General features: G+C 39.7%; 1 protein-coding gene across 4 annotated transcripts; it reads left to right on the forward strand.

The window, feature by feature from the left end:
* The first annotated feature begins 1,179 nt into the window (after window positions 1–1,179).
* On the forward strand, window positions 1,180–25,455 carry LOC121644526 (properdin-like). 4 transcript variants are annotated; one of them, XM_041992537.1, is made up of 12 exons: window positions 1,180–1,405; window positions 3,842–3,980; window positions 6,192–6,355; window positions 6,456–6,623; window positions 7,468–7,677; window positions 7,760–7,927; window positions 8,022–8,213; window positions 10,089–10,262; window positions 11,671–11,874; window positions 13,080–13,081; window positions 24,532–24,641; window positions 25,277–25,455. In XM_041992537.1, exons 1-12 carry the CDS (start codon window positions 1,306–1,308, stop codon window positions 25,404–25,406), a joined length of 1,761 nt encoding a protein of 586 aa, XP_041848471.1. In that variant the 5' UTR covers window positions 1,180–1,305; the 3' UTR covers window positions 25,407–25,455. The 4 variants fall into 4 exon arrangements, with proteins under 4 accessions (XP_041848471.1, XP_041848472.1, XP_041848469.1 ...); XM_041992538.1 differs by lacking the exons at window positions 13,080–13,081; window positions 25,277–25,455 and adding exons at window positions 23,129–23,177; window positions 24,147–24,148 and having other exon boundaries at window positions 11,671–11,824; window positions 24,532–24,618; XM_041992535.1 differs by lacking the exons at window positions 13,080–13,081; window positions 24,532–24,641 and adding an exon at window positions 12,361–12,472 and having other exon boundaries at window positions 1,181–1,405.
* Window positions 25,456–25,639: the final 184 nt, after the last annotated feature.

The following is a 25,639-nucleotide window of genomic DNA, read 5'->3' on the forward strand; positions in this document are numbered from 1 at the left end:
AAGTAGATTTTCTCGTAGAAATCAGACACACTGCACACACCTTTAGCAACTTTTACTAAAGATCTCTACCTTTTTATGAAGCCCAGAATGAAAGAACCTCTGAAGGATTCTCTTTATTTTTGTTTTTTCATCCCAGTGTGGTCGAATTGTAGGAAAGTAGAGCAGTATGATCAGGGAATGATGTATTGCTCTATAACTTTGCCATGACTTTTTACCACTCAATAAAACAAATTATTTTCTTTATAAAAGTGTGAAAAGGCAGAAATACTGCCTGATTTTTTAAATGCATTTGTCAAAGAGGAAAGCAAAGACAACCAGCCTATGAGAATCAGAATTATGTTAGCCTTTATTGTCACATGGCACAAAATACTGTGGGTGCTCTGCATAGGAACAGTGCAGAAAATCAGATAAAGAAACATAAAACACTAACAGAAAAAGTAATAATAACCCTTAAAATGATGAACAATTAAGGCTTAAAGAGCAGCACAGTGGATCTGGGGGCTACTAGCAGACATGGCTGCTGGCATTGACTCACCAGATTTTTTCAATTCCCTACACTGGGTTTGAATTTGGGCCAGAGGATTTTATGGGTGGTTTAAGTGGACTGCTAAACCTTTTTTGTGAGTTGTGATGGAGGACATTTGGTTTGGGTCTTCTGGAGAAAGACCAAAATCTCAAGGAAAAGCTGGAGCAAACTTATTTAGTTTGAAGTGGATGTTTGTTTGTTTTGTTTTGTTTTTTAACATAAGTTTGTGAATATTTAACTGTTCTAATTTAAAGTTAAATTAAATTTAGCACATTTTTTCATGTTGGCATTCAGCTAAGAAATGAAAATCAGCATGTAAATTCCAATTTTAAAAATTTAAAAGACTTCAAGTTTAACATCTTAATTAGGATATAAATCAAACTATTGAAAGAAATCTTAATCATGAAGATTATTTTTAAAAAGGAAAATTTTCCCAGGCTCTGACAGAAATAAAACAGTTTCCATGAAGTATTCTCCATTATGGTAAATGTGTGTTTTACAAACTTGCATCACATGATTGTTGTTTGCTTTCAGGTTGATGAACTTCCAGGAAATTCTGCTATTAGTCACAAAAACACACAAACCTTTTAGAGGACTTTACTCAGACTAGGCTGAACCTCCAAAGACTCCATTTAACCATGAAACTGATCAACAGCCAGTGGGACGCAGCCAGCGGCTACGTCTGCATTTAATTAATCCAAACAAGTCAGTGGAGGGCCAGCAGAGGGTCAAGGGAGGGCTGCTTCAAACCAGTTAGAAGAGCTCACATCAGGAGGAATATGGTTGTGGCTTCAGTGTTCTGCAGCAGCAGCAGGATAATGGAGACTCTGAGGGTTCTTCTAGTTTTGGTGTCCCTCCTGATTTCTGTGGCACATTCAGGTTGGTCCTAATATTTAATTCTGTTTTATTCATTTTATATTAATTTTCAGTCCAGGTCTTTTACCTGAACATTATGAGAGGAATGGGATTTGTTTGTAAGAATATGTATGCGTTTGTATTTGTTAGTTGGGTTGATAAACCAGTGTTGTGTGGACACATAATTCAACAAAGAATCCAACTGAAAGTGTATTTTTGACACTTTCTTTAAAACAGCCTTTCCAAAAGATATAAAATGGTTCCTTTTTTTTTGCTGCTTTTAAGAAAATGTTATTGGTAAAACAGCTCAACAAACAGAGAATGACATATTTGCACCAACAAGGTGACTTTCGAAGAGCAATTTCAGTCTGACAATTCACACTCGAATGGTTCCAAGTCTTTATTAAAGAATATGACTCATGTTTGGATCAAAGTTAGGCTGTGTTGTTGTTTTTTTTTAACTTGGAACATTCTGCTTGGACATGCAGAATCTATTTTCCTTAGGAATTTTACTAACTGAATGCTAGAGAACCCAGAAGTATCTGTCTTAAAGAGTTTTTTTATTTTTTTATTTTCTGAAATACAAAGAAAAGTAGTTCCTATCAATGAAACTAGATAATTGTGTCTCCATATTTACGACTGTACCTTTCAAGGTGATTCTTAAGTATGTTTATGTAATTGTAGTGTGAACAGCCTGTGACAAAATGTTTCAAATTTTAGTCTTTTTCTTTCCTTTTTTAATTACAAACCTTAATAATAAAGTGACATTTTGAATTTTTACTTTATGATATTAGGTCTCCCTGAAAGATTAGATGAAGACCCAAGGCACTGTGTGTATAACGTGTTGTAGACCAACTACAGCTTAGTATAATTGCTGCAGGACCCTTGTTGCAGCACAATCATCTTTTACAAAGTCGTTCCAAATTTTTAATGCTTTCCTTAAGGCTGTAATTATTTCCAGTGGGATAAGGAAACTGGCTTGGTAAAATGTGATATTTTTTTTAACTTTAAATGATAACTGGACTGAAAATCAGCTGCCAGTCCTCTTGAGACACGAGAAAGAAAACGAGCACATTGTTCTGACATTCATCATGCACATTCCTGGAAACAGGATTCCCTTGCTGCGTCCCAGACCTGAGAAACCAAACACCTTTACTTTTCTTTTCCAGCTCAGGGCATAACGTTACAGCTGTGTTTTTTCTTTATAATAACAAGTTACTGGATATCAACATTCTGGGCATTTTGAACATTCACCATGGCTTATTCAGCAAAAAAATGCAAGAGGATATTATCAGTGAAAGCAGAAGGAAAAAGAAGACCAAAGATGACACAGCAAGAGACGCGACAAACGTCAACATCGGACTGACTTTTACTGGCTGTAAGGAGCTCAGAGAAGAGACAGGGTGCAATGCAGATGCAAAATTAAATTATCTTTTGTTGGGGCTATCAAAGTGCAAAAATCTGCCAAAGTTCAGCGGTGCTGTTTTAAAAATAATAACTAAATGGGAATAACAACACATTTTGAAAACATCCATGCTTCATAAGAGCAATAGAAATAAATCATGTAAACACAAAGTCCAAATACAACTATTAATCAAATTAATGATCTATACCATAAATGCATAGACATATTGAGCTGAACAGGCTGAATAAATCATAAATTAAAGAGTTTTATAAGGGGAACCAAAGCAATAACACAAGACTTTTGTCATTCTTATAAAACTCAGTATCATTACACGGATTCAAGTAAACAAAGAAATATAACTCAAAATGTGCAGCTTGGTGGTGTTAATGTATGATGAACAGTTTTTGATTTTTCTCTTTTCCTATAATTCAAAAAACAAAGTTCAGATAAAAGGCAACTTTTAGAATTTGGTGGCTTTTGAATATAAAATAAACTTTCCCATTTTTTTTTTTTTACCTCAGTAGCTCAGTTTGTTTCTTTTGTTTGTTTTTTTTAATTCCATAAGCATTTTCCCTTAAAGCAAGTGTGTTATATGCATTTATATTGCTGAGAACTATATGTAGTTAGTGAAATTGTTTGATGTTTAGCAGTTATGAAGCCAGTATTATAAAATGTTTAGTATGAACTAGACGTCTGAGTCTGAAAGGATTTCTAGTTAACCCAAAATGACTGTTGAAGATTCTTTAAATTTGGAGAAGAAGAATTTCTCACAACTGCTCACATTTGCGTTTGGTTTGGAGGTCTGCATTAAAGTTGTGTAACTTTTCTAATGAAAACATAAACTTTCTCCCATTGTTGAAATCCTGAAATGGTCATACAAGCTCAGGTCTGATTTTCTGAGGAACATTGTTGTCAGACATCAGTTGTCCTCAAATAACCTCTTGAAAGTTTGTCTCAGGGAGAGTTCTACTGTTTCATGTCAGTATTCTGTTAACATCTATTTTTATGTGTGTGTGTGTGTGTGTGTGTGTGTTTGTGTGTGTGTGTATGAGCAGAGGACGTGCAGTGTTTTGCTCATTTCAACACAGACACCGGTAAATGTGATGAAGAGATTGGGGAGGTGAACAAAGATGACTGCTGTCAAAACCCTCACTATGGTTACCAGGAAGCAGACGGAGAACATCAGTTCTGTGGGTCAGTCCACAAACACTCTGTAACTAACACACACACACAAACAAACTTAGTTTATGTTGCTCCTGGAAACTCTTCATTGACACACTGCATTCCTGACCTCCTAGAACTAACCCTAAAAACACCACTACCATGCTACCAAAAGTTATTGTAAGAGCTACCTTTTGCCATGGAGACCAATTAAGAGTTTGCTTTTAATTTTTCTATATACATTTTACTTATTTCTAAAACATTTTATTCCTATGTTCAGCACATTAGTCAGTGGTTGCTGCTTTTAAAGTTACTTATAATTAAAGATGGCTTGACTTCCAACAAACTCAAAGTCATCTGCCTCTCAAATCAATAGTGTAACAGCTGACTGGGGGAATTGGATAACTTTGTGATGTTATTAGTTCCACTTGTGGTTTTGTAGGCATGCAGCTGCCTATATTCCACCTATAAGACAGCACTATGGAACTGGTGACATCTTAACTTTCCTCTTGTGTTGGGGTTGACACTGATTCGTTTTTAGGTTTTCAGAGAGTAAAAGAACCACATAAATAAGTCTATTGCATCAAGGTTTTTTTTTTTTTTTTTTACTTTGTCAGGAAACTACATTTTCATCAAAATAAAGCATAAAAAAGGGGGAAAAATTTTTTTCTCTAAATTATAAAACACTTGTTGAAATTATGATCTTTCTGTTGTTAGGGTCAGTGTTGACCCAGTTGTAAAAATAAGATTATGAAGCAATAATTAGAGCCAATACTGAAATCATAAGTGCACTGTCATCCAACACACTGACAGCTGCTCTTGTCCCAGTCATTTGAGCTTTAGAGGACTCTAATTTTGCTTAAACAAACCAAGCTGGGCATTTCCTGACATTCATTATAGATTTGGTGGCTTGCAGAGTGCACATCTCCAATTTGCAGTAGCAAAAATGAGAATAACATTTTTAATAAGCCAAATTTTGTATAATATTTTGGGTCAAAATAATTTTTAAAAGGCTGTAGGGATGAGTGGCTTTCTGAGGAGGAAGAAAATGTGCAGTATAATCCAGAACGCATCTGATGAGTCTGATGAGGAGGTTAATGTTAGTGAAGTTGCTACCCCCTGAAAGATTCAAATCCAAAGATGGTCAAATCTGTTGGCGGTCAAAACGTCATGATGCAGTTTTATTTTAAGATAATGTCAATAAAAAAAAATGCATCCTTTCTTTGAGAAACTAAATGGGGGAAAAAAGTTCTGAAAAAACACTTTTTTGGCCTTTTTCTTGAAGTAAATGTACGAGTCAAAACTGAAATGTAACGTCAAAGATGTTACTACAGTTGATATTATTAACAAGGATTAACTAATTTGTTTAAAAAATATGTTCTACTACCTCTCATTAATAGTCAAGTTATACTATTGATGACTAGTTCTGAAACTGGACAGTTGATTTACAGTAGCCATGAAGTAGCATGGAGAAACTCTTGAGTTGAGCCTCCTACCAACCTCACAACCAGAACCAGCTCCTCACCCTTTAACCCTTATCCCCACCTAACCACATCCCTCTCCCCTAATCCTAACCTTTCCCCTGGTCTTTCATCTTAATGCTAACCTCTGTCTCTCCTATTAACCCTTTAAAACTGATGGGATTGCCATTAATCCCAACATCAAGCATGCCTGTGATCCTGTCAGGAGTACTGGCGCCTCCAAAATTGGACCCTAACCACTAACAGTCTTCAGTAGAACACGACATCCATGAAAAAAGGACAAGATTTCTGTCCCTTTCTGTTTCCAATGCCTACAGGTTACACAGCACATTCAAATCATTTAATTAATCCAGTGGCTTCTTTGTTATTGCTTCATCACTGACCTCATAGGTAGTGAGAGCAACCTCATGCATCCATGGTGCATATCACCATCAAAAAGTTGAAACACACACTAAAGCCAAAGTTTCAGCACACTTACTTAAATTAAAACTTATTAAGTCATTGTGCAGAACTTTACAACAAGTTGTTGGAGCCATTTCATTTTAATCAGAAGGGTTGGAAACCATCTAAACCCTGCTGGACAGTGGCCCTCAACAACCAAAGTTGCCCATCCCTGCTTTATACCCCTTGGGACAAGATTATTCTGCCCACAAGTTGGGTTTTGGTCACATCTTGATTGAAAAAACAAGCACACAAACACACTTAAACATTAACTGTTTCATGATAAAAAAAAACCTTTGATTTTGAGTGTTCATATCTTCAGTCCACCTGTGTGGTCGCCTTGGTCGGCATGGTCACCATGTAATGTCTTGTGTGGAGACGGAGTAAGGCAGAGAACGAGGAAGTGTTTTGGCATCAACAAATCAGGTTGTGATGATATTGAAAACAATCTACAGATGGAACCCTGCAGTGGCATCTGCTGTGATGGTATACACACACACACGTACACACTAAAACAAACATACGAATGCTAAATAAATGTTGGTTTAGCATTTCAAACTGTGGCAATTATCCGTGTGATCTGCAGATAAGGGGTGGGGCTTGTGGCTCGCCTGGACACCCTGTTCGGTCACCTGTGGAGGAGTCGGATCCAGGAAGAGACAGAGAGTCTGCAGCAGTCCTCCTGCATGTCGCTTGGCCTGCAGTGGTGACTCAGAAGAGAAAGAGAGATGTGAATTTCTAAACAAATGTCCAGGTAACCTGTTTGTAGCCCAGATTCTTCCTCATATGGCATAGCTTCTAACCCAGGGATGTCAAACTCCAGTCTTTGAGGGCTGCTGTCCTGCAGGTTTTAGATGTTTTCCTGCTCCAACGCACCTGATTCAAATCAAATGGTTCCAATAATTTTTGTCAAGTTCTGCACAATGACCCATTAATTTTGATCTGGTGCGTTGAAGCAAGGAAACATCTTAAAAACCTACAGGACAGCCCTCAAGGACCGGAGTTTGAAACATGGTGGTGAGTTTTAAACATGGCATTAGTTTCATGTTGCAGATGTGTTGACTATTTTCAGGTATGTGTAATAAAAGTGATTGCATTTCCATTACTATTCCTAGACTTAGTCTTCATGTTCTGATTTGAGAAATCCATTTCAGGAACTAAAACAGTTTGATACAACTTGGATGTTTGTGACAACCCCTACTGCATACCAGCATATTAGCTATTTGTTGCCAACATGCAGTACACAAGTTTATGAGTGGTTAATTTTGTAGCATGGTACAGCATTTTTTAGCCAGTTTCCAGCTTTATAAAGCATCAGTAAGGAATGGCATAGCTGTGTTTATTAAACAGTAGTCAGATATGCTGTGAGCTGACATACAATAATAATAAAAAGAATTAGAAAAAGAATATTTATTTAGTTGTTGTTTTGATGCCACCTTGGTAAATTGCATTATGGGATACAGTATGCAACAAAGATTAATTGGACAGTGCGTGCTACAATTAGTCAAAACCAGAATGTACTACTAATACAGTATGGGGTTTTAAAACAGCTGTTGTCTCAAAGCTCATCTGTTTCTTTATATCTGTTTGTCTTTCAGTCCATGGCATTTGGTCCAGTTGGTTGGGATGGTCTCAGTGCTCAGGTTCATGTATCAATAACCAAGATAGTGGCATCGTCATGCCCACAAGAATGCGGCAACGTTCTTGTTCCAACCCTGCCCCCTCTAATGACACAAATCCACATGGCAACACTTGCCCTGGAGACAGTTTCGAGAGGCAGGACTGCAGTGAGCTCCCAAACTGTGCAGGCAGGTGGACAGGCAGATTCATAACTTGATCTTTCAGATAGCTAAAAGTGAAGTTCAATGCTATGATTGGCTGTTTCTGCAGTGAATGGAAACTGGGGGGCGTGGTCTTCTCCTGGGCCGTGCTCTGTCACCTGTGGGGTGGGGTTACAGTTATCAAATAGGCAGTGTGACAATCCCACACCCAAATATGGTGGAAAATACTGTGAGGGGCCAAGCAGTCAGAGCAGCGTCTGTCAGAGTCCCTGTCCTGGTAACCCACACAAACACACACACACATGCACAAACACGTATATACACAAACAGCCACAGCATGGACACTGATGTAAATCTCTATCTTATACCAGTCCATGGGTTTTGGTCCGGCTGGTCTAGCTGGAGTGAGTGTTCAGCCTCCTGTATCCCACAAGGCCAACAACTCACTAGAATCCGACAGCGACTTTGTTCTAACCCCGCCCCTTCATCCAGCCCACCGGGCCAAGCTTGCCAAGGTGAAGCCGAGCAGGTGTCGAACTGCGCAAACCTTCCATACTGCCCAGGTACGCCTGTCTTCCATCTACATATGTCTTAGTATGTCTCCTGCCATGCCATTGTGAACATGCTAGGAGTATCCACTTAGAAAACATAATTCCAAGCTGTCAGTTGGCCATGTACAGACAAAAAAATACATCCAAGTGTCCGAATAGATACAATTTGGTGTCTGTTTATAGGTGGTCTAGACTACAAGGTTTTTCTACACAGAGACAATAACTATTTTCCACACAGAACAATTAACATCTACCAGTCATCAGCATGAAGCTGACAGACACTTCCAGAAGGGTGTTCCACCAACATAGCTAAAGAAAGCCAGGTTGTATCTGGAAAGCCTCGCTTGAACTAACACCATCTCCAAATCAAGGCCCAAATCGTTCTACTAACATATTTCAGCTGCATCGAAGTTAACTCAAGCGAGGCTTACATAGCCTGGCTATGTGGGAGGTCCTGAGGAACGTAGGAAGCCCTGACGAGTGGATGGTAGAAAAGAGGAGCTGGCAGAAAAAGAGAGCAAGCTGAGAGCTGTCATTTTCTCAGCAGCTGAACAAAGAATGCTGATGGAGATGTATGAGCACTTTAAAAGTGTCATCACCAGAAAAGTTAATGCAGCCGTGATTAAAAAAGTGAGGGAAGCTGCATGGCAAACAAATGCTGACAGACTAAATGTTTAAGTACCAGTGTCAATAGTTATATGTTGATTTCACTGTCCTCATTTATTTCCGGTCTCCTGCATGCGCGTGTGTGTGTGACCTACATTAATTCTGCACTGTTAGACTTATAAATAAAGTACAAGAACATATCTCAGAGTGAGAGGTAGCATTTGAAGAAATGTATTTGTTCAAAACATGTGTTGAGCTGTAAATATGTTGCACTGCGGAGACCAGGACAATGTCAGAGACCACTCCTACTGGTGGTCTACTTTGAATTAAGCGTGCGCCCTCAGTATGGTCATTAATAAAAGGCCAAGCCATGGTAACCAAAAAGAAACCCTGTTTCTATCTATCTATATCTTTCTCCGTCCATCTCTTTAGATTAGCTTTCTCTTTCTCTATCTCGCTCTTTAAATACCCTAGGCCTGTATGGACAGGGCTTAGCTGATCCCAGTTTTACTGTTGTCAAACCAGAGGCGGTGGAGGTCAAGTGTTTGTGAAATTGGGAAGGGGTGTTGATAAGGTATTAATTAGTTTTAATTAATACCATGCTCTTTTTCATTTAATTCTGTATTCAGTACTTGTATAGTTGCGTTTCTTTAGTTGCACTCGAGACAGTGACCGTGGTGATATGATAACAAGTGTTTACAAGAATGAGTGATAAGAGAGCAGCATTCTACCAGGTGGAATTTTCTGTTAGAAGTCTGGATCCGCCCATCAGACCTCTGACACACAGCTGAGCTAAGCTTGAACGTTAGCCTGCCCATGAGCAGGCTAGTTCTGGTGCATTAGTTACCATGGTTACTCAGCGGGAATTCAAATAAGCCACGTTGATGGAATGGAACTCTGTCTTAAATGAGCCAGACTGATCAAGATAAGCCTGGTTTTCCCTTAATCCAGCTTCATGGAATACCCCTCTGGTGTCTTCCTAAAGACATAAGCATCTCCCAGCCATCCACATACAGACATTTAAACCAGTGATTCCCAACCCTGGTCCTCAAGGTACTCCTTCCTGCAGGTCTTAGATGTCTCCCTGCTGCAACACATCTGATTTAAATGAATGGCTCATTAGCAAAAATGTGCTCTCAGGTTTCCACATTGATTCACAGAGTACGACTAGGTGTCAATATGGTTGTGACTTCCTGGTATCCATCTAGAGACAGGGAACAGGTACTATATAGTAATTCTAGGATGAATGTATTTTAAAATGTTTCTTTCTGTCCTTATCAGTAAACGGAGCTTGGGGGCCTTGGTCAGCCTACTCTTCCTGTGCTGTTACCTGTGGGGTGGGCCTTCTAGTGTCATCCAGGAAATGTGACAACCCTGCCCATAAATATGGTGGCAGTTCGTGTCCTGGAGAGGCACGACGAACTAAGATTTGTTCAACCAACCTTCACTGTCCAGGTACAGTAAGTTCTTAGTGTATTTCTCATCTCACTGGAGTCTTATTGATCTGACTGCTGATTTTTAACGTCATGAGACCTGTATTAAAGTGTCCCAGAGATTCATTTCACTTTCAAAACAAAATAAAATACAAGATTTTTTTTTCTTACTGCTCTCCACAATGGCAGACACTCTTCATTCTCGCTCCCTCCCCACTCTGCCCTGCTACTTGTCCCGTCTTATCTGAGCTTCTCTCTGCATTTCTGTTCTAAATCTGAACCATCTTGAACCATGAATCTGATCAGCTGGTCTCTCAATGCAATTGACCAAATTTATTCGAACCGAAAAATGGGCATAGGGGAGTCTGCTTGTCCTGGCGGAACGTTCGTGGCTGGATACGTGATGGACTCCTGGGGGATGTGGAAGGTCATGTGTCTCTCGATTTTTTCCGTTGAGGAGAGGACATCTTTACATTTGGATTCATGATAACTGGGTTTCTGCTGTTCGGAGTGGGCAGCGACCACTGGCAAGTTGCCAGATTTCTGTGCCGGTGTGTTGAGCTATGAACAGACTATGGCGTTGCAGGAGCTTAATCGTAAACTGGATGCTATTCTAGCTCAGAATGGCAAGCTGGTTGCGGTTCCGGCGCTCGTACACGGGGTGGACACCAACTTGGAGAAGTTGTCGGCTCGGCTGGGTGGAAAGTGACCCAAAATTCGGATGGTTAGTAGCCAGCGAGACCACTCAGAGACTCAAGGCAGACGAAACATGCTCTAGCCTGAACCAAAACAAATTCTGTTATCTTAATCTGGCTGCCTGTGATGGCCTTGAATGGCTGGTTATCAAGTTCTCCTGGAAATGTTATGCAGATGGATGCTCTGCCCCCATCCTCCCCCCTCCCATCTTCTCGGGGTGTGGACCCTTCCTGGATCAGCTCCCAAGATCGCCCCACTATCATCTGTGGCAGAGACTGGAGAAAAGAACTGGGAGAAAGTTCACGGACTCACTTACTTATACTTACTTACGCACACATTCACACACACAAGCAAGCACACTCACGCACACCACTACAGACACACCTCCCCCATGATTTCTCTGCCTCAGTCCCTTTCCCCCCTCACTTCACTCCCAGGCGGCAGGTCGATTGGATGCGCTCAAGTTCAGCTGTGTCCACACTTAGCTGCGAGGGTTATCTTATCTGTTATCTTTTCCATCTGTGAAAATGGAGTGCTCCGTGGCTGCTGCTGCCTCAGTCTGCCTGATCCTGTTTGTTTATATGTTGTTTTCTACTATTAGACGGGTTTGTACTGCAAAAAAAAAAATTGTTGCACTTGTTGCAAGGACAATAAAGTTTAATTCGTTCATATAGTTGGGCTAGAGGTTATGAAAAATTCATATTAACTTAGTTAAATGTTTTGTGTGCTTTCAGTAAACGGTGTGTGGTCAGAGTGGTCTGAGTGGAGTCAATGCACACACCCGTTTCAGAAGGATAGAGACATCCGCTGTAAGCAGTCAGGTGGCCACCAGACTCGAGAGCACAAGTGTCTTTATCAAGCCTATAACGGATCTTTCTGCAGTTGGGAGTCCCTCACGGAGAGAAGAGTCTGTTATGATGTCAACAACTGTTTCAATTGTGAGTAATATTAATCTCAACTAAAACCTTTAAGGAAGCAAACTAGGAATATCAGATTTATTTGGTCTGGAAAGTATACTTACTGTATATCTGACGATAAGTAAAGCCATGCTGCTCGTCAGCAGAGCTAAAATTCAGAGCAGTAATGTGACACTTTTCTGCTGTAAGTAAATGATACTGTCAGGAAATGCAAAGGAAAACAACCAAAACTTAACTGTGGCTAATTAAGAAAAGAAACATTAGAAGACAATATCAGAGGAAGAAACAGAAAAGAGCCAGAGACAGAGCAAAAGGTCAGACAAAAGTCAACATGTTTTACTGTCTGGAAAGAACTCACAGTACAGGTAGGATGAGATCTGTTGTTTTTTGAGCTTTTTATGTTTCTAAAAGTTCTCTTTTAGAGTACAGTGTTATTATGGCTGAGGGTAGGTTTAGAGAGAATTTGTGACAGTTTTACCAACCGATTCCATGATTTTTATTTTCCAGTGAAGGGCACTTGGAACGGCTGGGGAGAGTGGAATTTCTGTAAACCGTCCTGTGGAGAGAAGTCCAGACGCTTCAGGTTCAGAAACTGTAAACCTGATTACAGTGAATACAGGTGAGTTCACTTCACTTGATTATTAATACCAGATCCAAAGGTCCGATTTAAGATGGTGGATGTTCCAAATCAGCACCATTGCACCTTGTTCTTTTGCAGAAACCTCCTTGACATGGTAAAATAATTGTACAGTGTCATTTTAATTCATTAATAGAAGCTAATTACAATGTAAATGCACATCTGACTGTACCAGCAAGTGAAGCAAATGCACTTCTGTCCACATGGTTTCATGCACCGTTTCTAGGAGTGTTTCTGAGTTTTTGAAACTCAGAAACACTTGTTAGAGAAAACCTTAAAAATGCACAAGTAATAAAGAACAGGTACTTCTTCCCACAGTATTAAAATAGGCAGGTACTAATTCCCCACTTTCCTAATTAATCAGGTACTGTTCCACACATTTTCTTTATACCTTTCTCTTTAGGGTCTTCTCCTGCGTGTTCTTTGATGGATCAAAATATGACAGACTACTTTTCTCAGTTAACTAATTTATTAATTACAATTGATATAAGAAATGGGCAAATACAGAATTCTTGTTACGGTGTGTCAGGCAGGAATGCTTTCTGGACCCCCAAGAGGCAGATGCTGAGAAACCAAAAACAGCAGAGAGTGGTTGGGTTAAGCAACAAAAGGGAATTTAATAGAGTCTCTTGAACAGTATCCAAAGCGCAGTATAAGCCACAGGCAGGATCCAGGAATCACGATGGTTCACGGGAGGCAGAGTGAATGACAGGCTGAGCGCTTGTGTGGAGCTGGCTTGAGCTGGGGATGGATGAGAATCAATGCAACAGGAAAGCAATCCAGGAGGGAGGCGTAGCAGGCAGGGCTGACAGAATCCAACGAACCAGGAACCTGAACACAAGACAGCGTTAGAAGACACGAGTTGGGATTTTAAGCAGAGATCTAGAGAGGCCACGATATACCAGGAAGTAACTGGACGATCCGGCAAGGAATGAGGAAAGATCCGGTGTTTAAGTATGCAGTGGTTGATGGGATGAATGAGGTCCTGGTGTGAAGATCAGCCCAGGTGAGGCGATTGCTGCTGCTGACACTCTCCTGGCTGGGGACAGACATGACGCACAAGACAGACAGAGGGAGCCAGACGCACACACTAGGGCAATCCAGAAACATAAACACACATAGGGGGGTCAGACAGGGACCCTAACAATTCTGGATTCGTATTGTCTGTCCCCTGGACTAATACAATATGGAGTCTGCTGCTGTTACAGTCAGAACTCCCTCTAACTGATTCTGGAATCCTTATATAGGTCTGAATATACACAGTTTTGCTGACTAATGGTGCAGTTGCAGAAGTAGGGTCAGCTGCAGTCACAGGTCGACCACATGCAGATGTCTACCCCCCTCCTTGTGACATCCATCCATTTGGTGGCTTCTTGTGTTCTGGAAAACAGGGACAAAGAAACCATACACAGACAAACAAGGGATTTCCTCTGAACTCCGGTTAACTTAGACATTTCCTTTAAGTGTAACATCTCACATGTTGTTTTACTGGCAACACAGCATTAGTCAGCCTCTCACATGTTCTTCTCACTCACCCCATATGAAGAGTCTCATTGTTGCTTAAGCACACTGTTAGTAAGTATATGAGCTTAAAGATAAGAGATATTCAATAGGATTAACAGAGTAAGAATATAAATGAAAATACATAGCACACTTAATTCCTTGATGAGTATCCCTATAAATTTCTTTACACACTCCTAGAAAAATGTTGAAAAAAAAAACTGCACTGAATTTCTATTTCCTTCATTTTCAGGAAGACATTCAGTCTTTCCTACAGCAGCAGTACCATTAGACCAGGGGATACTGTTGCCTCAGTGTAAAACCATTCTTGCTTCGAGTTTTTATGATGGTTCTCCTTGCTTCTGTTTTCCTCCCAAAGTACAAAGACAAGCACTTTAGTTTGATTGGAAAGGATTCACATTGGCCACTGTTATTAGTGTGATCATTTCTGTTTCTCTTCTAAAAAATTTCTTGTGATTTTTTTGTCCTTACAACTTTTAATAACTAAACTCCAGCATTCTCTGGGTACTGTAACATGTTTTTGTGTTTCCAGCCCTACCGTTGGTCGTCTGAAAGAAAAAGCAACATTCTTTGGGACTCCAAAGCCCGACTGTGGTCCGCTACCGGATGGGGAAAAGAAACATGAGATTCAATCCTGTGTTAACGCTCCTCCTTGCTCCTAACATGTTAATCTTGACTTTAATAAAAGCAGCATGTCTGATGAAACTTCAACACTTGTCCCACTGGCTCATTTTGTGCCTAAACTGTGCCAGATACATGAATTAAACTGCATGTTTATTTTCTAAACAACCTTTTTGTAATCTATTAAATTTTTCTGCAATGACTTTTTGCACTGATTGTACCTTCTACTATTTGTCTATAAATACAAGATTTGTCACAGATGACTACATGTTTACTAATTTAATCAGCCATGCAAGATCCTCATGTGTATAGGTATTTTTGTATTATATTACAGGAGTAATACAAGCTAAAAGTGTGCAAGTAATGCCACAAAGTACTTTTCCAGTAAGCTGTATATTTGATTAAAAACATCTTAAAAAAACAAAACAAAACATAAAGTGTTATACTTGAATTTCATGTGTATTTTATAGTATCTTAGTCACTGCATAGTGTTAATGTAAAAAGATATATATATATATATATATATATATATATATATATATATCCATCCATTTTCTTCCGCTTATCCGGAGTCGGGTCAAGGGGGCAGCTGCCTAAGCAGGGAAACCCAGACTTCCCTCTCCCCGTCCACATTCACCAGCTCATCCGGAGGGATTCCGAGGCATTCCCAGGCCAGCCGAGAGATGTAGTCCGTCCAGCGTGTCCTGGGTCTTCCTCAGGGCCTCTTTCCGGTGGGATGTGCCTGAAACACCTCACCAGGGAGGTGTCCAGGAGGTATCCTAACCACATGCCCGAGCCACCTCATCTGGCTCCTCTCGATGTGGAGGAGCAGCGACTCTACTCTGAGCCCCTCCCGGATCACAGAGCTTCTTACCCTATCTCTAAGGGAGGGCCCGGCCACCCTGCAAAGAAAACTCATTTCGGCCGCTTGTACTCACGATCTTGTTCTTTCAGTCACTACCCACAGCTAAAGGAAGCTAAAGGAATCAATTTAAATACCAAAATGTATTTTATATTTTTGATTCATCGAACTAGTCACTTTTGCCAGATATAACAGCTGAGTGGCCTTCTTTCTACAATAGAAATCAAATATTCTTCAGAAAGTTCTTTCCATATCTGTTGCATAAGTACCAGTAAATGTGTGGCACTTGTAGGTTGCTTTGCTTTCACTCTTCTGATCAGTCCATTCCAAACCAACTCAATGTGGTTTAAGTCTGGAGACTATGCTGGGCACTCCATGTTTTCAAGCTTGATCGTTTTTCCAAAGATAGTTCTGGCATGGCTTGGACTTGAGTTGTCGGTCATTATCTTGCTGTAGGATGAACCCATGACCTACTAGGCGCACACCAGAGGGTACTGCATGGCACTGCAGAATGTTGTGGTAGCTGTTTTGGTACAGGGTGCCTCTCGCTCTGTACAAGTCACCCTGGCTCAAGTAAGTACTCACAACTCCAGTGGGAACAGGAGACTTTCACCTCTGCTCTATGACCAGGCTGGAAATGAAACATGCAAAGCTGACACCAGCAGATAGATAGATAAATGGATGGATGGATGGATGGATGGACGTATGGACGGACGGACGGTTGGATAGATAGATAGAAATACAAACATTTAATCTGTTATCTAAACCCAAACTCAAGCTGAAAAGTTGAAAGTCTTATTTACAGACAAGATTGATAATGGGTTAGGCATTGGTTGTCAGTTAGAAAGCAGAAGTCCAAAACAAATCCAAGAGGTAAGGCTGCGGCAGAAAAACAAGGTCAGACACTCTGTGCTAGAAAAGCTGTGGAAAAGACAACAAACAATCTGGTACTGAAGTAGTGAGCAGAGGAGACATAAACACCACGGGAAGCAGGTGAGCGGCATGACTGCAATAACCAGGTACAAATGGACACAGTTAGGAATCTGTTAGCACCAATGAGATCATGATATAATTACATATTGTCATTCTAAAATTATTTCAGCTGTTTCCTTTTTTTCATTAGATATCAGTGAACCATTAAAATGCACCAATACTTAAAAAGTAATCTTAAAGCACTGTAAAAAGTACAGTCCAACGCAATCCTATCCATAGTGCATTGGAAAATATATGTATTAAAATTGTTTATTATATAGTTAATAATACTAATCTTAAATTATTCATATAAAATTTGGAGTGAAAAAAGTTAAATACATTAATATGCTCAAACTGAATTAAAGTAAATGAGTGTGTGAAAAATGGTGATGACGTCTAGCAACAAATGAATTAATTTTATGCAAATCTGAGCTTTTACTTTGGGAGCTAAGTTATAATTACCCAATACTTTTTGCACAGACTATATTCTATTTTAATATATTTTATTTTATTTATTTGTTGATCAATAATTTGAATGACACAAAAGGTTTCTAATGATTTCAGAGGTAAAAGAAATAGAAACAAACTCTAATATGCTCATTTTCCAACTATATAAAATATCTCAACCTTTCTCTTTAGTTTTTATCTTCTTGTTTCTGGCTGTTGTGATGAATAATAAGTTATTTAGGAATACTAAAATGTAAAGAAAAAAATCATCACGTCACCCTTAATGAGGAAACCAGCTCTCAGCTAAACAGACAGGAAAACCTTTGACACCATGATGAGCTTCCACCACAGTTTCAGTTGCTAGACAACATGTTTAAACATAAAAATACTGATTACTTGTCATAATGTTGATAGATGATGAAAATAAAAGATTTTAGGTTAATTTTGTTTTTTCATGTGACTGCTTTCCAGTTATTGGGCATCCTTGAGTGTTTACAACCAAACAGGTACCTACTGCGACCTAACCCTGTGCCTGCAGGTCTGCAGTGTTTTTTATTAGTTTAGCAAAAATCCACACCTGCACCAAGTTCCTGCTGCAAAGTAAAAACTCTCAGTAGGGAGAACTTAAATCACACACACACACACACACACACACACACACACATATATATATATATATATATAAAAAGTTTTGGTGGGGTAACTTCTCTACTTTATGTGGGATTGATCACCTCCTGTTTCTCTCACAGCCTCATGTACTTACAGCAAACTCAGATTTATCACATTTATTTAAGTTCTACAAACTCAAATCCTTCCAGTTCCAATCACTCAAATGAGCAAAGCAAATGTTTTTAGATTATATAAGTTTTTACAGTGTACCTGTTATAATCCAAACTAAAACAAATCCATTACGTGATACGATTTGTCCATTTTGTGACTGTGTTACATGAGCCAATTCATTAAAACAAATTAAGCAAATGCGTTAACTTACATTTGCTATATGCCTCAAAAGGCACCAATACACAAAAAGAGAAATTGGTAACAACAGAAAATAAGCACAAGTTTTTTTCTAAAGCTGGCTTGATGATGCACAGGACTTAGGGCACATTCACACTGACGCTGTTTGGTCCACTTTAGTCTGGTCTACGTCCACAGATCGAGTGGACCAAAGAGGTGAACTTTGTTCAGATGCAAGTAAATGCTGGTCTGATTCACTTACAGTGTGAAAGCAAATGGACCATCCAGTTAACCAAAGAGAGGAAGTGACGTAGAGCCTATCGTACCGCAACATGCTGGACAGCTCACTTCCTCTCCTGCTGGCCATACTGGACACATTCTAGTAAAAACTATATATTGAAAGCCAAAATACAGAAAACTGAAGACTGCATAGGATTATAGTTGCTCCATTGATGACTTGCAGTTAAAAGAGACATTTTCAGTCCTGGCCAATCGATGATCCAGATTTTCTTAATCTATCACCTCCTTGCATGTAACTGCATGACTTGGAAGGTGTGAATTTTTTCATAATTCTCTGGCAACTCAAACCAAGTTCCCCGAACTAGTCTGGTGTTAACGCGTCCTTAAGCTACTTTATAACTACACCCCAGCTATCAACCAGCACCAAAGGGAGCAAACACATTACCCCAGTTTGGCACCTTTAAACTGGCATCCAATTTCTTTTCCGGTTTCCTGTATGACTTCTCTTTATAAAACCAGTGACACATGTGCAGACCTATAAAGCTGCCCAATGCAATTCTCAGAATCATACTGACTTGGTACTAGTTTGGTGCCAGCTAAGCTGTTAGTCAGTTGTTTTTGGTCCATAGTATAATAGGTCAACCAGAAAGGTTCAAGTTCAAGAATCTTTATTATCCAATACATTTGACAGTCAATAACAGCATGTATAATAAAACAGACACATCACATCACAACAAATCATTAAAAAAAACTAGTTGCTGCAGGAGTAAATTAATTTTTTAGTCTGTTGGTCCTACACCTTGGCAGCAGGTATCTACATCCAGAAAAAAGAAATCTGAGCTGGTCCTGTAGTGGGTGGTCTGGATCTGACAGGATCAGTCTGGCTTTCCTCACTGACCTCACCTTGTGCCGATCAATGAGGTTATTCAAGGCTGCGTCAGCTATTCTGCTGCACACCCTGACAATCCCCAACAGTTCTTTTTCTATTTTACATATATTTATCAGAGCTGCAACCCTGCTGTGTGGTTTATGGTCAAATAAAATCAAACTGGGCTCAGACACACAGTTTGAGATCTAAAATCAGACTGAAGAGTTTCACTCAGTATTTCATTTCAAGAAGAAAAACAAACATTTTCATTTTATAAAGATGAAACCTGACAAATGATTTTCACAACCACTTTGTTTCAGATCCATAACTTGGAATTACCTTGTGTTTCTCCACTTAAAAATACCCTGAGATGACATTTTGGTGAAAAAAAAATTGACACTAGAAATAAAAACCTCATTGATCTAAACTTTAAATTTTCAGGTTAACCCTGTTACAGGTCATCAAAGTACATTAACCCTGGGGCTCACATAGTCCTCTATATTTTTAAGCTATAAAGATTATCATATCAATTGATTCAAGTTACTTTCATTTACAGTAAATGTTTGTTTTATAAACTGTTGCTTCACCAGAAGGTTATTTGCATTCAGGCTGATGAACTTACGGCAAATGCTGAATTTATTCAGTAAAACACACAAACTTTTAGGAGGACTTTACTCTGACTGCAGACTGAAGCTGCCAAGACTCCATTTAACTCTTAAATAGTTTCTGTTTCAGTACATAAACTCATCCAAACGGAGGTGAGATCCCAGAAAGAGGAGCAGACCTTACATATACCAAGTGAAGCTTCAGGTTGTGGCTTCAGTTCTCTGCTACAGAAGCAGGATGATGGCGACTCTGAGGGCTCTGCTGGTTTTGGTTTCCCTGCTGGTTGCTGTGCAGCGCTCAGGTTGGTCCTAATATTCAGCTTTTGTTGGAAAAAAGAAAATGTGTTTAAAGATGTCAGTTTAATAAAGACATTATTTCCTCTTGTCTTTGCAGTAATCTTTTAAAAACAAAAGAAAAGGTCTTTTACAATAGCTGTCCAGGTTTTCTAAAAGTTTATGAAAATTCTTCCACAACATTTGTTAGTTTTCCAGTCCAGTCCTTTAAAGAAGAACTCAAACATGAACTCATTCAGATTATGTGAGTTCTTGCCTACATTTTCCTGGTGCTATACCTACTTCACATTATGTTACCCACAATGCATTGTGCATTCTAACAAAGCAGCAACACTTTGCAGAGAAGCTGCAGAGGCAACGTACACATCAGATGCTTTATCTACTTATGATTATTTACAGAAATGTTACGGACTGTGTGAAGAGAAATTCTAATATTTCTGTACAAATTTTGTCCGCCTGTGCTTAAAAGACATGTCAGAGCACCAGCTGATGTCATCTTTTAGACATCTTTTAATTACAAAAGATGTGTGGGGTTGAAGAATCTGTCCAGTCAGATAATTTATCTATTTATAATATTTCTATGAGACTAAATGTGGAATATGTGTGTAATTAGTAAACAGAAACCAGGAGAGCAGATTCCACCTTCAGTTTACACTGACAGCTCTCACTTTGTGTTGCAAGAAAATTTCACTTTGGAGGCCGTTACCCATAACTGTTACCATGAAAACAAGAGGGCAGAACGCAACAAAACTTTTGCGTTTCACTGTCTCAGCGTTGTGGTGTAAACACGGCCTAAACTGAATAACAAGAGGATAAACTCAGAATATTTAAATAGGAAACAAACCATCACAGTGGACTCAAAGAGACTAAAATAAAAACCAGAGAACAGTTGGGACAGAAATGTAAGAAGAACAAAAACAAAACATTAAAAAAGCTTTCTACTTTTAAAATAAAAAGCTGAATTAAACTGAATTGAATTAATAAGTTTACATCTGTGTGTTTGTATGTGCAGAGGGAGTGCAGTGTTTCGCTCATTTCAACACGACCTCAGGTGAGTGTGGTACAGAGATTGGGGAGGTGAATGAAGATGACTGCTGCCAGAACCCACACTATGGTTACAAGGGCCCAGATGGAGAATGTCGTTTCTGTGGGTCAGTGTGCACACGCTCGGTAGCCAACACACACACCAATCTGGTTTATATTGTATGTAGGGACTCTAGTGCCCCATGCATTCTTAAGCCCCTTATACTTATAAACATCACAACTGAATGGCTAACCCAGCCTCACGCTAAACCATAAACCTAATCAGAGGGTTATTCTAACCCTGACCCTACAACCAAGTATTAAGCTACCAAAAAGAAGAAAAAAAAAACAATTATCTCCCCACATTGACAGGAAGTCCCCATAATCTGATATGTTGTCACAACAAATTCCCCATCATGTGGAAAAAACAAACACTCATACACACAGATGGTCTAAATAACCATCTCATCATGTAAATCTTTCTGAATGTGTGTGTGTGATTTTAGTCCACCTCTGTGGTCTCTTTGGTTGTCATGGTCACCATGTAATACCCTGTGTGGAGACGGAGTGAGGCAGAGAAACAGGAAGTGTTTTGGCAAATCAGAGTGTGCAAACCCCGATAATAACCAGCAGATGGAACCCTGCATTGGCACCTGCTGTGATGGTACACACACACACACACACACACACACCACCGCGTAAAGATGAACAGCATAGACCAGTGATGTAAATCTCTCTGTGTTTTTGCCAGTTCAAGGTACTTGGTCCGACTGGTCTAGGTGGGGTAATTGTTTGTCCTCCTGTATCCCACAAGAACAAGCTCCCACCAGAACTCGCCACCGCGTTTGTTCTGGCCCATGTCACCAAGCTTGTCAAGGTGAAGCCAGCCAGGTGGAGGACTGTTCAGACCTGCCTCCATGCCAAGGTACACCAACCTTCTCACTGCATGTCCAAATCTCCAGCCCAGACACAGACAAAAAAAGACTCCAAGTTATCCACACACAGGAGATAACAGAGTTCTTCTTGGTTAAGTGTTTATTTAGTTTGTTGCAGCAGATCTGATTTAGCTTTTCAGCTAGTAAACATTAAGATAAACACTTGTTTTGTTCCCTTGTCTTTTCTTGGAAACATATGACAAGTTGAAATAGCTTTTTAATCAATAACAATATTTTTAGTGTCAAAAAACTTTATATCTGTTGCTCAAGGGTGGTTGCTTCTTTCAGAGTCTCATCCTCACCACCCTGGTCACCAGCTTCAGCTGTCACACGAGCATAGGAATGGCGCCTGGTGTGAAGACACCTCACAATGACATCCTCGATTCTTGTATATTGTTCTAAGTCATTCACACAAATTCAGTGAGAGCTTGATCTTCTCCTGATTCTTTTTGGGAGGCATAGTGGGCAAAAAAAAAAAAACAAAACAATGAAGCTTACCTTGTAGTTTTCATAATCCAAAGCCAGATCTCCCGGGGGGTAGAGAGGATACCAGCACCATGCACAGAGGCACACTATCCTGCAGGTCTTAGATGTCTCCCTGCTGCAACACACCTGATTTAAATGAATGGCTCATTATCAAAATTGTGCTCTCAGGTTTCCACATTGATTCACAGAGTACGACTAGGTGTCAATATGGTTGTGACTTCCTGGTATCCATCTAGAGACAGTGAACAGGTACTATATAGAAATGGATGAATGTATTTTAAAATGTTTCTTTCTGTCCTTATCAGTAAACGGAGCTTGGGGGCCTTGGTCAGCCTATTCTTCCTGTCCTGTTACCTGTGGGGTGGGCCTTCAAGTGTCATCCAGGAAATGTGACAACCCTGCCCATAAAAATGGCGGCGGCTCATGTCCTGGAGAGGCACGACGAACTAAGATTTGTTCAACCAACCTTCACTGTCCAGGTACAGTAAGTTCTTAATGTATTTCTCATCTCACTGGAGTCTTATTGATCTGACTGCTGATTTTTAACGTCATGAGACCTGTATTAATACAGATCTCATGTACAATACAAGATATAATGAGTCCAGATGTTATGAAATAAATAATATTAACTTAGTTAAATGTTTTGTGTGCTTTCAGTAAACGGTGTGTGGTCAGAGTGGTCTGAGTGGAGTCAAACACCCGTTCCAGAAGGATAGAGACATCCGCTGTAAGCAGATGGGTGGCCACCAGAGTCGAGAGCACAAGTGTCTTTATCAAACCTATAACGGATCTTTCTGCAGTTGGGAGCCCCTTGTTGAGAGAAGAGCCTGTTACGATGTCAGCAACTGTTTCAATTGTGAGTAATATTAATCTCAGCTAAAACCTTCAAGGAAGCAAACTAGGAATATCGGATTTATTTGGTCTGGAAAGTATACTTACTGTATATCTGACGATAAGTAAAGCCATGCTGCTCGTCAGCAGAGCTAAAATTCAGAGCAGTAATGTGACACTTTTCTGCTGTAAGTAAGGAATACTGTCAGGAAATGCAAAGGAAATGTCAACACATGGTATAATGTTATAGACTAGTCCTTTGATTATTTAAATACCCACTCCTTAACTTTTTTAACTATAAAACTCTGCATTCCAGACTCATTTGATGGCACCGTGGCATCTATTATGTGCATTTCTGAAGCCGTCACTGTCCAGCAGCATCCCGCAGCTGAAAAACTGTACAATGCAAATTTTTCATTCTGGACGTTGTATGTTGCTACAGCTGACACACGCGTCACAAGCTAGCAAAGCAGACGTAAACAAACTGGCTGTTTTGATTGTATACTGTAGCTGATTCAGCTAAGAAACGTTAGAAGACATTCCAAAGGAAGAGAGGAAACAAAGGACAGCCAGAGACAGAGCCAAAGGTCAGATAAGAGTCAACATAATGGCATCGACGTACGGGAGGCGACGTCGCTCCTTCTCCTTTCATTTGCTTTGGAACTTGAGTGATGAGGCGAAAATCGTTGCCCTCCTACAGCCAAGCGACAGGCGACATTCGTGCATGTGAAATGTTACACTCATTCACGTAGACATGCACACGGGGGCTTGTGACGCGACACCAAAAAATAGAAAAATGTAACATTTTTGTCAATGTGCCAATGTGCATCATTAAGCTGAGCATTCACTTGGGAAAAAGTTAGGCTTCTGTCTCACAGAACAGACCTGCACAGAAAGTTATCTCATGCAGTGGAAGCCATAGCTCCCTGGCAGGGCCTGTTGATGGTGCTGCATACAAAGTTAAAAACTAAAGGAGACGGAGCTTTCTGTTCAGTGGTCCCCAGACTCTGGAACGCTATTCATTTTGACTTGAGATCGGTGGACTCTGTGGTCACTTTTAAAAGTCAGTTAAAAACACATCTTTTTATTAGATTTTTATTAAATAATTAATTTATTTTCGTTTTATTACGGTATTTTGGCTCTTGTTAAGCAGTTTGTGATTTTATGTCTTAATAGGTGTTAAATAAATAAATAAAGTTTTACTTATTTAATCCTGGTCCACCACTACAGGACAGATCTGTCTACCTAGTCATGTGATATAAAGCATCAGTACCTTCTCGAATACAAACACCCATTTTTAATTATTTGCTTGTTCTGTAGGTTTGTTCCTCTTAAACCCTGAGTTTTTATTATTCCCCCATGACTTTTGTTTTCCAAAGAAGGGCACTTGGAACGGCTGGGGAGAGTGGAGTTTCTGTACACCACCCTGTGGAGTCAAGTCCAAACGCTTCAGGTTCAGAAACTGTAAACCTGATTACAGTGAATACAGGTGAGTTCACTTCACTTGATTATTAATACCAGATCCAAAGGTCAGATTTAAGGTAGTGGATGTTCCAAATCAGCACCATGGCACCTTGTTCTTTTGCAAAAACCTCCTTGACATTGTAAAATAATCTTACAATGTAATTTTAATTCATTAATAGAAGCTAATTACAATGTAAATGCACATCTGACTGTACCAGCAAGTAAAGCAAATGCACTTCTGTCCACATGGTTTCATGCACCGTTTCTAGGAGTGTTTCTGAGTTTTTGAAACTCAGAAACACTCCTAGAAAAATGTTGAAAAAAAAAACTGCACTGAATTTCTATTTCCACCATTTTCAGGAAGACATTCAGTCTTTCCTACAGCAGCAGTACCATTAGACCAGGGGATACTGTTGCCTCAGTGTAAAACCATTCTTGCTTCGAGTTTTTATGATGGTTCTCCTTGCTTCTGTTTTCCTCCCAAAGTACAAAGACAAGCACTTTAGTTTGATTGGAAAGGATTCACATTGGCCACTGTTATTAGTGTGATCATTTCTGTTTCTCTTCTAAAAAATTTCTTGTGATTTTGTTGTCCTTACAACTTTTAATAACTAAACTCCAGCGTTCTCTGGGTACTGTAACATGTTTTTGTGTTTCCAGCCCTACCATTGGTCGTCTGAAAGAAAAAGCAACATTCTTTGGGACTCCAAAGCCCGACTGTGATCCGCTACCGGATGGGGAAAAGAAACATGAGATTCAATACTGTGTTAACGCTCCTCCTTGCTCCTAACATGTTAATCTTGACTTTAATAAAAACAGCATGTCTGATGAAACTTCAACACTTGTCCCACTGGCTCATTTTGTGCCTAAACTGTGCCAGATACATGAATTAAACTGCATGTTTATTTTCTAAACAACCTTTTTGTCATCTATTAAATTTTTCTGCAATGAATTTTTGCACTGATTGTACCCTCCGTGAAGAATGGGAGTGTTTTAAAACACACTCTTTTCCCGGTGAGAGGC

Source organism: Melanotaenia boesemani, chromosome 8 (assembly GCF_017639745.1).
Source record: "Melanotaenia boesemani isolate fMelBoe1 chromosome 8, fMelBoe1.pri, whole genome shotgun sequence".
Classification (NCBI taxonomy): domain Eukaryota; kingdom Metazoa; phylum Chordata; class Actinopteri; order Atheriniformes; family Melanotaeniidae; genus Melanotaenia; species Melanotaenia boesemani.